At 42.7% G+C, this 15,264-nt stretch overlaps 1 protein-coding gene across 1 annotated transcript in view; it reads right to left on the minus strand.

Moving 5' to 3' along the window:
- MYZAP (myocardial zonula adherens protein) overlaps positions 1-14,393 on the minus strand; it is a 66,642-nt gene extending 52,249 nt beyond the window's left edge. The window contains exons 1-4 of the mRNA XM_082199990.1: positions 14,197-14,393; positions 8,034-8,123; positions 494-652; positions 64-156 (exon numbers count right to left, since the gene is read on the minus strand). Coding sequence (XP_082056116.1) covers positions 64-156; positions 494-652; positions 8,034-8,123; positions 14,197-14,280 — 426 coding nt within the window. The 5' untranslated portion in view covers positions 14,281-14,393. The remainder of the gene's footprint in view (positions 1-63; positions 157-493; positions 653-8,033; positions 8,124-14,196) is intronic.
- Positions 14,394-15,264: the final 871 nt, after the last annotated feature.

The following is a 15,264-nucleotide window of genomic DNA, read 5'->3' on the forward strand; positions in this document are numbered from 1 at the left end:
CTGAGAATTCAGTAATTATTAAGCTTATCACTTTTGCCATCTTTAAAGTACATGAGTACTTACTGCCAGTTCATTTGTAAGCTCTTGGATTTTGCGTTTCATTTCATCATATTCGCCATACATTTTCTTTCTTACTTTTTCCAATGTTAATCTTACCTAAGAAAATAAAATAAAATATATAAATCAAAATATTGAATCTTGCTTCCAATTCTGTGTACATTATCTTTCCACAGCCCAAACATATTGATCTATTTATAGTGATAGCCAGTGCTTTTTTTCTGGGGGGATGCAGGGGAGATGCACACCCCTAAACATTTTGTGAATCTAAGTTTGGTCTCATTGAGGGGCAGTATTTCAATATAAGTAGGAAAATGAGAGTACCCCTAAACATTTTTTTAGAAAAAAGCACTAGTGATAACCAACTAAATCCAATACAGCAGAATCCTATTTTTATTTTTAATGAACAGCATCCTGTACAGAAAATTCAACTCACATCTCTTATATATTTCATTTCTTCTTTCAGCTGTTGAGTTGACCATCCATAAACCACCATTTCTTTGTTATGATTATCATCAGATCTACGCACCACACCATACACCACACCGTGTGATAAGTTCCCTGCAGACAATCCATTGGGAACCTGGTAGAGTTGCTATATAAAAATAAACAGACTTGTGTTACAGTCACTCTGAATTTCAAAATATTTTAACAAATCTGGAGCAGCTAACAATTCCCAAATACTAGATGCTTTCCTTCACCATTGTGAACTCAATTAAGAATAGTTATGTGTATATTTTCAAGTAAATGCTTTTAGAATTCTATTTTTAGGGTTCCGAAAATCCCATGAAAAATAGAGATGGAGACTACAAAGGTCAATTAAGCTTGGTACTGATCATCTATCTAAATAACCAGTAACTTCTTGAAGCCCTTGCGCTAAATGGTTCACATCCACAGAGGCATTTTAAAACCAATTTAAGTATATAGCCTAAAGTGTCAAATAATTACATAAAGTCACATTGTAATACATGTGTATGACCAGACTGCCTCAGAATTCTGACTCATCAATAAAAATACATTGTTTTGATTTGAAAGGAGGGGGAGCAAGCATATGCAATTTGAAATGGGTGTGTCGCCACACTGAAAAACAGTTTTTCATTTCCTGGGTTAAATATTTCCTTTGTTGCTTTGGTATCAGCCACTCCCCTACCCTCATTATTCGCATTGAAACATTCAATAATTATTTCTGTGAAATACCAAAGAGCAAAGTAGTTTGAACTGGGAACAACTGTTTTAGAAGTATGTACTCTTCCAAGGACTTGAAGACTGCACACAGAACAAGAAGTTCTGGCAGAATTCTAAGTATCGCATTCTCCCCACGTGCACAAAATGGGGGGGGATGCTCTATATTAGTACAGTGGTACGTTGGTTTAAAGGGACACGGGTGGCGCTGTGGGTTAAACCACAGAGCCTAGGACTTGCCAATCAGAAGGTCGGCGGTTCGAATCCCCATGATGGGGTGAGCTCTCGTTGCTCGGTCCCTGCGACTGCCAACCTAGCAGTTCGAAAGCACGTCAAAGTGCAAGTAGATAAATAGGTACTGCTCCGGCGGGAAGGTAAACGGCGTTTCCGTGCACTGCTCTGGTTCGCCAGAAGCAGTTTAGTCATGCTGGCCACATGACCCGGAAGCTGTACGCCGGCTCCCTTGGCCAAAAAAACGAGATGAGCGTCGCAACCCCAGAGTCAGCCACAACTGGACCTAATGGTCAGAGGTCCCTTTACCTTGGTTTATGAACTTAATCCGTTCTTAAACCAAAGCATTCTTAAACCAAGGCGTGCTTTCCCATAGCAGCGGGGGACTCAATTTACAAATGGAACACACTCAACAGGAAGCAAAACATGTTCTTATTCCAAGGCAAAGTTCACAAACCAAAATACCTACTTCCGGGTTTGCAGCGTTCTTAATCCAAGTTGTTCATAAACTAAGCTGTTCCTAAACCAAGGTATCACTTTACTGTCATGAAGAGTTTTCACCTTCTACAGTCGTACCTCGGAAGTCGAACAGAATCCCTTCTGGAAGTCCGTTCAACTTCCAAAACGTTTGGAAGCCCAAGCACGGCTTCTGATTGGCTAAAGGAAGCTCCTTCCACTCTGCAGTTTTAATCTGAAATCTTAGGCGCAGTACTGCACTCAGAGCTCAGAAACTGCTCACGCTAATGAAATTCCCTGTTGCAAAATGCAACTAGAACAATGGGAGTTTTGAACAATGACAGGGAGTAACAAACAGGGGGAAATCTGTCAGGAAATAACTTCCAAGGATGTGTGTGCTAAATCAAACACAGACATATTTCTTGCACAGCGCACCTTAGAAATCATACTTTTCCATGTCGAAACCCTAGGTTTTGCAAAAGTTCAGTAGACTGTCATTTATCCTCCTTAAAGCTGCAATCCTTATGGGCAATAACCTTGGAGTAAGTCATTGAACTCAAAGGTAGTACCCCTTTGAGGGGTACCCATTGCTTGCACAATGACATTTGGTTATGCAAAGGAAACTTCGCTTTCCCCTCCTCTCCCCATAGCCCCTATATCTGTTCTGGGGGTTATTCCAACCCTCCGGAGGGGATCTGGAGAGGTGGGGGAAACATGAAGAGGAGAGGAAGGGGAAGTGCCATTGTGCAAGAAAATCAATGTGCTACCAGATATATCTACTTGGATTCTGCCCAATAGGACTTACTATTGAGTAGACATGTATAAGATTGTACTACAGGTCCCTTCTCTTTCCAAAGAAGTTGGTGAAAACTGAAGATATTCAGCCCAGCACAATGGCTACCTCACTACAATCCTGACTTTAGATCATTTCTAAGTTGAATAGCACTGGCCTTAGCACAAAGATCCCATGGGAACTCTGCTGTTTACTTCCCTCCATTGTGAAATGTGCCTGTTTATTCCTATCCTGCACTTCCTGTTCTTGCAACATCTGCCATTTCTTCTCTTCTCTCCCCTCCCCACATTTTGTTTACCATCTAGGCTGATTAAGAGTTCTGGAAAACTTGAAACTTGCAAACTTTTCTGTAACGTTTTGATTGATTTAATAAAAGTATTGCCCAAATGTGGATTTGCGAGTTTTTCCAATGAGCCAACACTGATCCTTTCCCCTTTTGTATATTTTAAACTAGTTACTGATCCCTCAGAGGACTTTCACTGCTGCCCTGACTGCTAAATGTTTCTTCCAGTAGCACCTTAAAAACCAACTAAGTTAGTTCTTGGTATGAGCTTTCGTGTGCATGCATACTTCTTCAGATACACTGAAACAGAAGTTGCCAGATCCTTCTATATAGTGAGAAGGTGGAGAGGGGTATTACTCAGAAGGGTGGTGGGAATGGGAGATTGGCAGATAGCTGAGATGAGCCTGTTGACGACTCTTAACGACTGTAATAGGTCTTACAGGAAAAGGCAAGGGGTGAGAAGGTGAGAAATGGCTTAGTCATGTATAATGAGATAAGAATCCAATGTCTCTGTTCAGACCAGGTCTCTCCATGGTTTTAAGTTTGGTAATGAGTTGCAATTCAGCAGCTTCTCTTTCCAGTCTATTTCTGAAATTCCTTTGTAGTAAAACAGCTACTTTGAGATCTTGTATAGAATGTCCTGGGAGATTGAAGTGTTCTCCTACTGGTTTCTCTGTTTTGTGATTCTTGATGTTAGATTTATGTCCGTTTATCACAAAACAGAGAAAGCTCCTACCAAGAACTAACTTAGTTGGTCTTTAAGGTGCTACTGGAAGGAATTTTTTTATTTTGACTATGGCAGACCAACACGGCTACCTATCTGTTGCTAAATGTTTGACAGTCTCCTGGTTCACACATAATGCTAACCCATGGTTTGTTAAGCCAAAATGTGGTTAGTTTTAACATTAACAAAATGTGGTTTGTTTCCGAACCCAACAGCATTCCTTAACCATGGCTTGTTTGTCCACCTCATCTCAGACACTCACCAAGTTACAAAAGCATGAGACACCAGTAGCTGGAAAACCAGGCAGATGGCCTTCTTGGTAGTGGCGCCCTCCCTGTGGAACTGTCAAGCTCCCTTCAGATGTCAGGGAGATAAAGAATTAAACAACTTTTAGAAGACATCTGAAGGTAGCCCTGTTTCGGGAGGTTTTTAACACTTGATGTTTTATGTTTTTAGATATGCTCTAAGGTGCCCTGAATGGCTGGGGAAACCCAGCCAGATGAATGGGGTATTGTTGTTGTTCTTGTTGTTGAAACAAACCAGTTTGCCTATGAGATGACTTATAGGTTATTGAATAAACAATGGCTAAAAGAAACCATGGTTTATATGCAAATACAGCCAGTAGTCCATAAGGGCCATTGTGAAAGCTTTCCAACCATGCCTGTTAGCTTACATCTACATTTTAAAAATCATGCTGGCCCGGAGCCAAAGAAGCAAGAAAGGAAGATCCGCATCCAAAGTTAACATTTTTCTTTATCACTCTTATAGACACGACACAATGCCACATCACAAACAGAGTTTTCAGATACCTACAAATATAAAGGCAGCTGAGCTGCAGCTTGGAAAAATACGCAAAAGCCTTGTTCTATGCTTACAATCACTGACATACAAAAAGCTAATCAATGGAAGAGGGTTAGCTTTCAAGCCACAAGCTTTGAAATGAGGCATATAAGCTTTAGAACATTTGTGAACATGTACTTGGCAATAACTGAAACAGGTTTTAGAGGAAGCTTCCCAGCCTTGCCTTATTAAAAAACTAAATCCTTCCAGAGCAGATATTAAGCAGAGCAAAGGTATATCTTTTTATGCGCTGGTAACTGCCAATGCACTTTCCTTAGCAATGTCACACTAAGCATACATTAAAAAATGGCATCTTTCTCTGCCCTTTTTGTTACCTCTCTATTGCTTTTCTCCCAGAAACAGAAATAAGTGTCCTGTCCCGTCCCCAACCCATGAAACGGAACAAAACCTTCCCCCTTTCCTTCCTTAGCACTTTGCAATCTTATTCATTTTATATTTAAACCACCCTTTATTAAAAATCACAGATGTTCTTCCAGCTTAGCAGCATCCCCAGAAATGGGTTATTAATTAACAAGATTTTCAATTCATTTTTTAAAGAACCATGCTCTACAAAGTGCCTCACAACATATATAAAATATAAAGACACATCCAAATATTGGGGAGAAGACCAGTGAGAATATTCCTAGATGCAACTGAGCACAAAAAGGTAAGACAAGGGCAGGGGCAAGTTTCACCCAGATCAAAGATCTAGCTTGGTGCGCGTGCACAAACACACCCACATCACACCCACTTGCACACACATAGATACAGGCTCGGAGCCTCAATGACGCCGCTATGGAGGCTTCACCTGGGGCAAAAATTATGGCTAGCCCCCCCCTCCCCCAGCTATGGCTCTACCTCCCACACATTCAATTTCATATTAAAAGCAAACGACACATAAACCCTTCATATGTTCACAGGACAGACTAGTGGATAACAATGTTGCTGCCTCATCACATTTAGCTTGGCCGATGTGGCTTTTTAGTAACTTCTTGCCCATGGCAAATAAGAATTGGTGACAAGCATAGAGAAAGAAAGCTGGTTCTTTTTTGTTCTGGCTGTTGTTGTAACACATTTACATGGACAGACAAGCTAGTCATTGTTTTATCTGAGCTAGTAGTTTCTGCGAACTTATTTGCAAGGCTGTCTTCCATCACAGACAACTCTGGCATCTCACAAAACACATTTAGTCATGAAGACAATGAGGCATGTAATGGTTAAATAAAATGTGCTGATCAGCTTACAACAGTTGTTTGGCAGGGTCATCCAGTTGGTGCCACTGAACCACCAGCCTGACACTGTGCCTCAAAAGAATGAAGCCCAGCCCCATTTCAAAACCTACCTTGGCATTTATGGAGCACAGCTATTTCCATACGGCCTCGTGAAATTGTGGGTGTGATGATAATAGAGCTATTACTAAGCTTTTGAAATTGCTTCACCTCTTTGTGAGCCTCACTTTGCAATGAAGGCCATGGGGGCAGGGAGAGAAGTGTGTCACCTGTGCCTTGCACATTCAGCACCATACCCAATTCTGCATATAAAAGTTCTTATACGCAAGTTCCCACACTGGATCTATGAGTGTAGGATTAACTCTTTCCTTCATGCACCCCAGTTTCAATTACACCCCTCCAGCTACTATTTTTTTCATCGTAGGAAAATGCATACAGGTGCATATGGACACCTGCATGTTTCTTCCCATGGGGCAAAGGACAGATGGAGAGGATTTAAACCAGGAAAGCACCACAAGGAATAAAAGTAGGGGTAGGAACCAAAAACCTCCCCCAGATCCAATCGGGGCTCCCACAGGAAATCCTAATTACCAAGATCCTAATTACATATTTTCTGAGTTGCAATTAGTTGTGCCCAAAAAGTCAGAAGATGCTGACTGAAAATTTATGCTACAGTACTAACCCTGGTCAGGGCCCTAACTGAAAACTCTGAGGATTTACAGCTGTCAACTAGCCAACAGCATCACCAACAGAAGGTGTAGCACAGCACTTGTCTGACAACACAGCACTGCAGCCACATCTGAAGAGGAATCGTGGAATTCACAGCTTTTAATTAATGTTTAGAGACAACACAGATACGGGAGGGAATTTTAAAATTGCTGACTGAGCTGGGGGCACAGATTGGCTTTTCTGAGGAGTTAAGTAGATGGCTTTTATCAGAATATTGTTTATTATGAAGATTTTATATTTTGCTGTAGAATATTATGGATTGTTATATTTAATTCTGGATCATTGTATTACTATTTATCAGTGTAAATAATAATACTTCATGCTCATGTAACATATTAACATTCTGTAATATTTACAACAGTCCTATACTATAGAATTATTATCCCCACATTACTAATCAGGGACTGGTGCGGAGAGAACAATAGCTCCCTAAGGTCACTAGTAGATTCATGAATTAACCACATTTGAACTGGCGGTGACTCAAATCCCACTATTAAGACAGCCATAACACTTCTGAATGCTAGGTCTTAAAACCAACTACCCTTGCTCCCTTGCTCTTTCATATGCCTAGAATTGCTCCCATTACACAGGTGTAAGTAAGAAAGATACCTCTTACTTACTTCACATTCCTCCTTAAAACCCACTATTTCCGTTGGCATAACCACCTACCGTATTTTTCGCCCTATAAGACGCACTTTTTCCCCTCCAAAAATGAAGGGGAAATGTGTGTGCGTCCTATGGAGCGAATGCAGGCTTTCGCTGAAGCCTGGAGAGCGAGGGGGGTCGGTGCACACCGACCCCTCTCGCTCTCCAGGCTTCAGGAAGCTATCCGCTAGCCGTGGGAGATCCAGCTCTCCCAGGGCTAGCAGAGACCTTGCCGGCACCCAGAAGCTTGGGGCGTGCTGAGCTCTGCACGCCCCAAGCTTCGGGATTAGCGCAGTGCTCCGCTAGCCGTGGGAGAGCCGCGTGAAGTCGCGCGGCTCTCCCACGGCTAGCGGAGACCTTGCTGGCACCCAGAAGCTTGGGGCGCACTGAGCTCCGCACGCCCCAAGCTTCGGGCTTAGCACAGCGCACCTGGGGGGAAATAAATTTTTTCCCCTTTATTTCCCCCCAAAAAAACTAGGTGCGTCCTATGGGCCGGTGCGTCCTATGGGGCGAAAAATACGGTAGTTCCCATGACCTGCTGCAGCTCTGCTTGCTTTTCCTTCAGAATAAAGTTGGCCAGCTTATGCATGCTTTTTAAAAAGAGTCAACAATGTAATATGGATATGCACTTTGGTCTTAGTTTTTCCCAAAAAGGAAACGGGGGGGGGGGGGCATGCCTTCCAATAAAACAATTGGTAATTTTGTAAACCACCAAAATTTACTCCATTTGCAAAATCTGTGATGTGTAGTGCAGATTTCTAGAACTTTTTTTCAGTGCATACCAACAGACTCATCTGATTTTTTTTTAGATGGATTAATATTTACAGGGGTGAAGCAAACATCAGCAAAATTTCATTAACATACCTTTTTTGTCCTTTCAGTCTTATTTTTAATTTCCTGAGAAAGCGAGTTTTCTTCAGGGGGCAGGGTCAAGCGTAGCCGACACACGTTTGCCTAGAAGAAAGACAAAGCTCTTCTTTCAGTATATTAAAAACATGACTGTCTTTGTGAAAAGAATGAAAAGTAACTTTCTAAGAGATAGCTTGTTTACTTCAGGGGACAAGAAAAACAGATGTTTTTATAACAGAAATTATTAAATACTGTTGAAAGACAAGGGAGGGTCAAAAGCAGGGCTATCTACAAGCAAGTTTTCTCCATAAGTCAAACTCATTCCATGGCAAATGGAATTATTACTATAACAATATTCTCATGGACAACAGGTATTTGCAAATTTATTTTAAAAATTGAATAAATTTTATTAGATTTTATAAAGAGTGATACAAATATATTTATCAAATCCCCTTTTCTCCAAACTAAAAAGTAAAATAAAAACATAGATCCAGAGGAAAAGAAGAGGAAAAGATGGAAAGAAAAGGAAAAAATAAGAGAGAAAGAGAGATAGAAGAATTAAAACAGAGAAAGAGAAAAATACTTTCTATAAACTGCAGCCTTTAAACCCAAATGTCATTATTTCTTTTTCACGCAAAAAGTCTATGAGAGGGTTCCAGTCTTTAGTAAATGTTAACAATGACTTTTTTCTGATTAAACATGTCAATTTCGCTATCTCAGCTAAGTCTGATAATTTTAATAACCATTCCTCCATTGTTGGTAATGAGTCTTTCATCTTTTATAAATAGAGACTGAACTAGGTGGGGGGAAAGTTAATTACAGCATACCAGAGAAAATACATTAAAAATCACACAGCAGTGCTGGAAGGAAGAGCCTTACTCCTCTGAAAAACTTTGTTTCTCACTGCTTTCATTTTGGTGAGCAAACATTTTGAAATGGTTTTCAGTATATTTTTTCAAGACACAATAAAATAAACTGAGAACACGTACTGTGATACTGTAACACATGGGTAGGCAAACTAAGGCCAGGGGCCCAGATCCGGCCCAATCGCCTTCTAAATCCAGCCTGCGGATGGTCCAGGAATCAGCGTGTTTTTACATGAGTAGAATGTGTCCTTTTATTTAAAATGCATCTCTGGGTTATTTGTGGGGCATAGGAATTCGTTCTTATATTTTTTTCAAAATATAGTCTGTTCCCCCCCCCCCCCAAGGTCTGAAGGGCAGTGGACCTGCCCCCTGCTGAAAAGGTTTGCTGGCCCCTGCTGTAATATTTACAGATGGCATAAAATAACATGTTAAGATAGGGGTGAAGGAACTTTTTCATACTGACAGCTAAATTCCCTTCTAGACAGCCTCCCAGTGGCAACATGCCAGTGGTGGGTGAGACCAGAAGCAAAAGTGGGAAGAGCAATGAATGGAAATTTTACCACTGTGCTGTAAGGTAGTTTCCACATACATTCACAAAGCTCACTCTGTCCTCCATCCAAATAAGCAAGAGGCATTTTGAGAGTTCAAGGACATATTCCAGGCAAAGACATTAAAGGGCAGCGCAAAGTAGGGCCATTGAGTGGTGTGGACTGGAGAGAGGGGACTATAGATAATGTAGAGGAGAAAGAATTGCAAGAGCTGAATTGGAAGGCCTGAAGGGCCACATTTGGCCCCTAGGTCTGGGTTTTCTTGCCCCACTATTAAGGCTTCTTGGGATCAAATTTTGCTTGACATTATGTTACTGCATGAGACGTGTTAACATTCCACTATTTTTATTAAAATTGAACCTATGAGTGTTGCTTTGCTACATGAATAGAGATAGCAAGTGTTCCAAAACATAATAATGGCTTTGTAATAGCAAGTGTTATCAGCTGATCTCAGTTTTCTGTCCCCTACAGCATACAAAGAATGTGCATCCTGGAATGATAACAGCCTACACTATCAAATTAGTGGAAAAGCTATTTAGGAGGATGACTGTTTTAACAGCCCTTTCATTAGATCTACCAGTGTTTTAACACAGCATTAAAGAGTCACGATCTTAATCTGGTTTATGAAACATTTCAGAAATAATTTACATAGTTTTAGTTAATGTTTCGAAGTGATAATTGCCAGTATCCAAGATAGCAGCAACATCATCCTTGTTGCCTCATTCCTTTAGGGCCATTTCATTCATTAAGCAGCAGCAAACCTGGGTTTATTTCTGGAAGCACACTTCACAAAGAGCTACAACCAAGCCTAGATTCCTGAGTGTGCAAACACATGATACACTTTTAAGCCAACACAAGTTTTATCCCTCTAGTTCCTGCTTGTTTCCACTTCAAACTTCTTAGGTACACACTTAAAAAAACCCATAATGTATGAATAACAACATTCTTGGTGAAGGAACCAAGCTCTTAGTAGCTAAATCTAATGCATCTATGCTGACCATTCTCTGTTAATATCAATCTTACAACCAACTTCTCTTCAGACTCAGGAAAATACTGTACGTATTTTGGACCAGACTAAAAATAATAAACTGATGCTTCAGCAAAACAAATGTGTTGTACCTGGCACACTTCATAAGCACACATTCTAAAGCATACAGGTACAAATTAAATCCAATCAGGTTTAAAAATGTGCTGTGAACCCAACACTTCTGCATTTCTAGTCACATTAAGTCAGGGGCGGGGTGGGGGTGGGGTAATAGGATTGCAGCTGTGGCCAGGTTACCTTGATATGAATCCAGAAGTATGGATGCATAATGGAGGAATGAGTAACTCTGGAGAAAATTTACAATAGTCAAAGTACTTTTAACTAACAATTTATTTTACATTTGCTTTACTGAACAGGTGCATTTTGGGTAACTTCTCTCAGAAGCCTAAAGGCAGCCCTCCAAATTCTTTGACCAAGACAGTAAAAGAGACACGCAGATTAAGACATGTGTGGTGGAATTTATCACGGCAAGATGGGTCACTGGTTTAGGCTATGTTCACATTTGACCTTAAAATGCAGCAAAGTTGTTCCCCCTTGCTGCATTTCAAGTTGTATTTTTATTTGCAGAACACACCATTACCTGTTTTGTTACTTACACACACACCAAACTCCTATTCAGTAAAGCCATAATCTGTGCATGTGCTGTCATCTGTGCATGTGCAATGGATGTCTGAAATGTACACACCTCATCTTAACAGGAGTTTACATTTTCAAATCAGATGGAAGTTGGTTTGAGGGAATTGAGGGAAAATGTATCAAACAGCAATATTTCTCAACAAGCTATACGAAGCCTATGCATTGTGACTACAGTAATGTCATACGTACTCAGATTCAAACATTAGCATTGGGAGCACACTGGAGCCAGAGAAAGCAGTCATGTGTTCACAGCCTAAGACAACTTGAAAATGGGCTTAGACAATTACATAAAGGAAAGCTCAATCAATGGCTACTAGTAACACTGGGTTCATGCCTTTCAGGGTGGAACTAAAAATGTAACTACAGTACTCCTTTTCATTATTACTTTTTAAATCAATTCTTTCACCAAAGGGCCTAAGATGGAGAGCACATGTTATCTTCACACCAGTCCTCTGAGATAGCTGAGATAGGTAAAAGTAAGAAAGCACATAACTGGCCTAAGGGCACCCAGTGAGCTTCATCAACAAACAGGGATTCCAGCATAGGTCTCCACTACCAAAGTCCAGCACATAATCCACTACAACACAGATTAATAAAATATTTGCATGGCACCAGGTTGGCCCAATCACATCAGCTGCTCAAAGCAACACTTTGGAATAGCACAGAATCAGACTCTCGAATCCAAACATCTTCAGTGATGCTGCAAGAGATCCTGGAGTGCAGCCACTTAGCAGGTTTCTCAAGCCAACTCACATGCATTCATGTATATTTCCTTAGATATATGCTGACCTTGGTGGTTAATCCTCTTCAATGATACACCCATGCCAACCATAGTAAATTACTTTCTCTACAAACACATAGTTTACACCTTCTACATTTTAGGGGAGGTTGCCAACAAGCCAAAATTTTACAGGAATGGCTATTATTTTGTTTCTTTGCCAGAATAAATGTAGAGAGAGAATGCAAAATTCTGAGTTTGATGTTTTTATTGTTATTTCTTTAAAATGACACCTTTCGGCAGAAGGCAGAGCAGTCTGCACATGCTCAGAAACAGACATGATGGATGAGACCGTGGTGAATCCAGAAGTCTTGTCCAGCATCCTGCTTCCTACAACAGCCAACTGGATGCCTCAAGGAAACCCACCAGCACAGCATGAAGACAACAATGCTCCCCTACTGTTGCTCCCTTGTATTTGGTAATCAGTGGTAGACTGATTCAAGTTTGGAGGCTCCAAAAGGTCATCCATCTATTATTAATTTACAAAGCCCTAAACAACTTAGGTCCAGGTTACCTCAGGGATCACCTGAACCCTTATATCCCAGCTCGATCATTGAGATCACCTACAGGAGCACCGTTGTCAACGCTCAGTTGACAAGAAGAGAAATCGAGCCTTTGGTGTCACAGGCCCAACCCTGTGGAACACTCTACAAGAGAGTTTCAGCAGACACCTTCTGTGCCAACTTCTAAACGCCTGCTGAAAACTTTTCTATTCCTCCAGGCCTACACAAACAGTTAAGAATGCCTCTCTCTGCAATGGCTAATTGATCTCTGTTTTTAACGTTTTAATATGGTTTTTATTGTACGACTTTGTTTTACTGGTGTAAACCACTTTGGGCTTTGGTTTGGTTTTTCACATAGTGGTATATAAATATTTCTATAAATAAATAAATAGGCATTTCCTCCTAAGCCTCTGTGAATTTGCCAAATTGCCCTTCAAAGCCATCTGAGCCACAGACCATCAGCACACCTTATGACAGCGTCCTGCTCTGCATGTCATATAAAATACAGTTTAAAACAAGCTATAGACCGTTTAATGTGAAACAGCAGAGTTCTGGTGCCAGCTTCTCAGAAGTCCTAAGACTTCACACTGCTCAACCCCAGAAACTAAAAGAAGCCAGAGCCTGGTTTGTGCCATCTGAGGCAAGGTGTGTCTTGAAAGAGAGGGGGAAACTTGTCTGTATCCACTTTCTCCACAAAAGGCATAACATATCATACACCAATATCCATATTTCCATCTTAAAGCTGTTGTGAGGGACCAATACATGCTACTACTTCTTTTCTTTTTTTGAAAGTAAGTATATTATGATGCAGGATAATTCAATCCGTAGAGCATGAGACACTTAATCTCAGACTTGTGGGTTCTAGCCCCACATTGGACAAAATATTCCTGTGTTTCAGGGGGTTGGACTACATGACCCTCGTGGTCCCTGGCGCTGTGGTCTAAACCACTGAACCTCTTGGGCCGGCCGATCGGAAAGTCAACAGTTCGAATCTGCACGATGGTGGTGAGCTCCCCACTGCTCTGCCCCAGCTTCTGCCAACCTAGCAGTTCAAAAGCACACAAGTGCAAGTAGAAAAATAGGTACCACTGTGGCAAGAAGGTAAACAGTATTTCCATGCACTCTGGCACTCGTCACGGTGTCCCGTTGCACCAGAAGCGGCTTAGTCCTGCTGGCCACATTACCCGGAAAGCTGTCTGCGGACAAACACCGGCTCCCTCAGCCCAAAAGTGAGATGAGCGCTGCACCCCATAGTCGCCTTTGACTGGACTTAACCATCCTGGGGTAATTTACATTTTACCTTGCCATACCATTCTATGATTCTATGGTAAAGCAAGATTATCCCTTTTATGGAGCAAGGGCATCTTGGCGCAGGTAAGGGGTACAGAACAAAGCCACCTTGGCCTGCCCTTCCTCAACCTGTAGCCCTCCAGATGTTGCAGGACCCCACCACCCCATGAGCCATACTGGGTGGGGCTGATGGGCGTTGGAGTCCAGCAACCCCTAGAGGGAAGGGGTTCTTCAAGGCATCCAAGCCCAAAACAGCGCTAAGGAAGGCATGCGGAGAGCCGCGGCTGAGGCGGCTCCCATTTCCCCCGAGGTTTCGCCTCGACGCCCTTCCCTCCTTTTTTCGCCCCTGAGGGAACTCGCTTCGCGCATGCGCCTCCTGTTCCTGAGGTAAGTTGCGCCCCTGCCTCCGACACCTCAAAGAGACCGGCTCGGGGCCGCCGCTTTGGGGTCTCTGCGCCCGAGGGTGCTCCCTTTATCGCCGTGCGCTGCTTCGTTGCCCCGTCCCCGCTCACCTTTCTCTGAGCAGGGCCGCCCTGGCCGTCGGGCTTCTTCGGCGTGGTGGTGGTGAGGGTCAAGCCCGAGCTGTAGCGCAACATCTCGGCCGCCTTGGACTCGTCCCGCTCGGCGCGGAGTTGTGCCTCGCTCCTCTCTCCGCCGCACACGCCCCGCGCCGCCTCCCTCCCGCAATGGCCACGGGCCACTGACAGCCTCCTCCTGACCCGGCGGGCGTGGCGGGCAGCCGCCCGGCCCGGCCAGCCTCTTCCCCGCCTCCAGCCCGCCCGCCTGCTCGGACGGACGGAGCGGAGTGAGGAGGCGCGCTCGCTCGCTCGGGCGGCCGAAGGGCCCCCGGGGGAAGGAGAGGCGAGTCGACGGCGCCTCAAAGCGGCTCCCGAAGGAAATCCTTCCTACGAGGCGGAGGCGCCTCAGGCCTCCTGCTGAAACGGGGACAGAGGGGGGGGGCGTGATCAGTATTGGGTTCGATAAATCGGGTTTTTCAACTTTTCATTCCTCTTAAAACGGAGCCTCGCGCTTCATGACAAACCTAGAGCTCTGGGGGAAAAACCAGGAGTGGAATTCCTCGGTGAGATTCCAGAAAAACATGAGTTTTGTGATGCGACGCAGCTGAGAAATTTTAATCGACTCAAAAAGTTGCTTGCCCATTAATCAGGCAGGAGATTTGTGTTGTTGTTGTTGTTGTACAAGCTAATAGGTTAAAAGATCTGTAAAAACATAACACTCACAAACAGCAATTTAAATAACTTCTCCCAAATATTCATGAAATAACTATTATTTTTAATCATTCCTGTTGGTAGCCAACAGGAATACATGGTCAGCATAATTCCACCCTTATTCTCTGCACATTTTTGACCTTGCCTGGCCAGGCTGAATGCGTTAAGGGAGCTCTCACAAATGTTGCTCCTCTACTAGATTTTAAGAAGCATTTAAATTTGGTTTCAGAGCCTCAAATAAGGGGGGCATAAAAGGATCTATAAGTACTTTAATAAAGCTGCAGTCCAGGAGCAGTGGGGCAAGATAGCTACCTCGGCATCCAAAGCCCTATGACAGGGATCACTAACCTA

Source organism: Podarcis vaucheri, assembly GCF_965113315.1.
Source record: "Podarcis vaucheri genome assembly, chromosome: 14".
In the NCBI taxonomy this organism is placed as follows: domain Eukaryota; kingdom Metazoa; phylum Chordata; class Lepidosauria; order Squamata; family Lacertidae; genus Podarcis; species Podarcis vaucheri.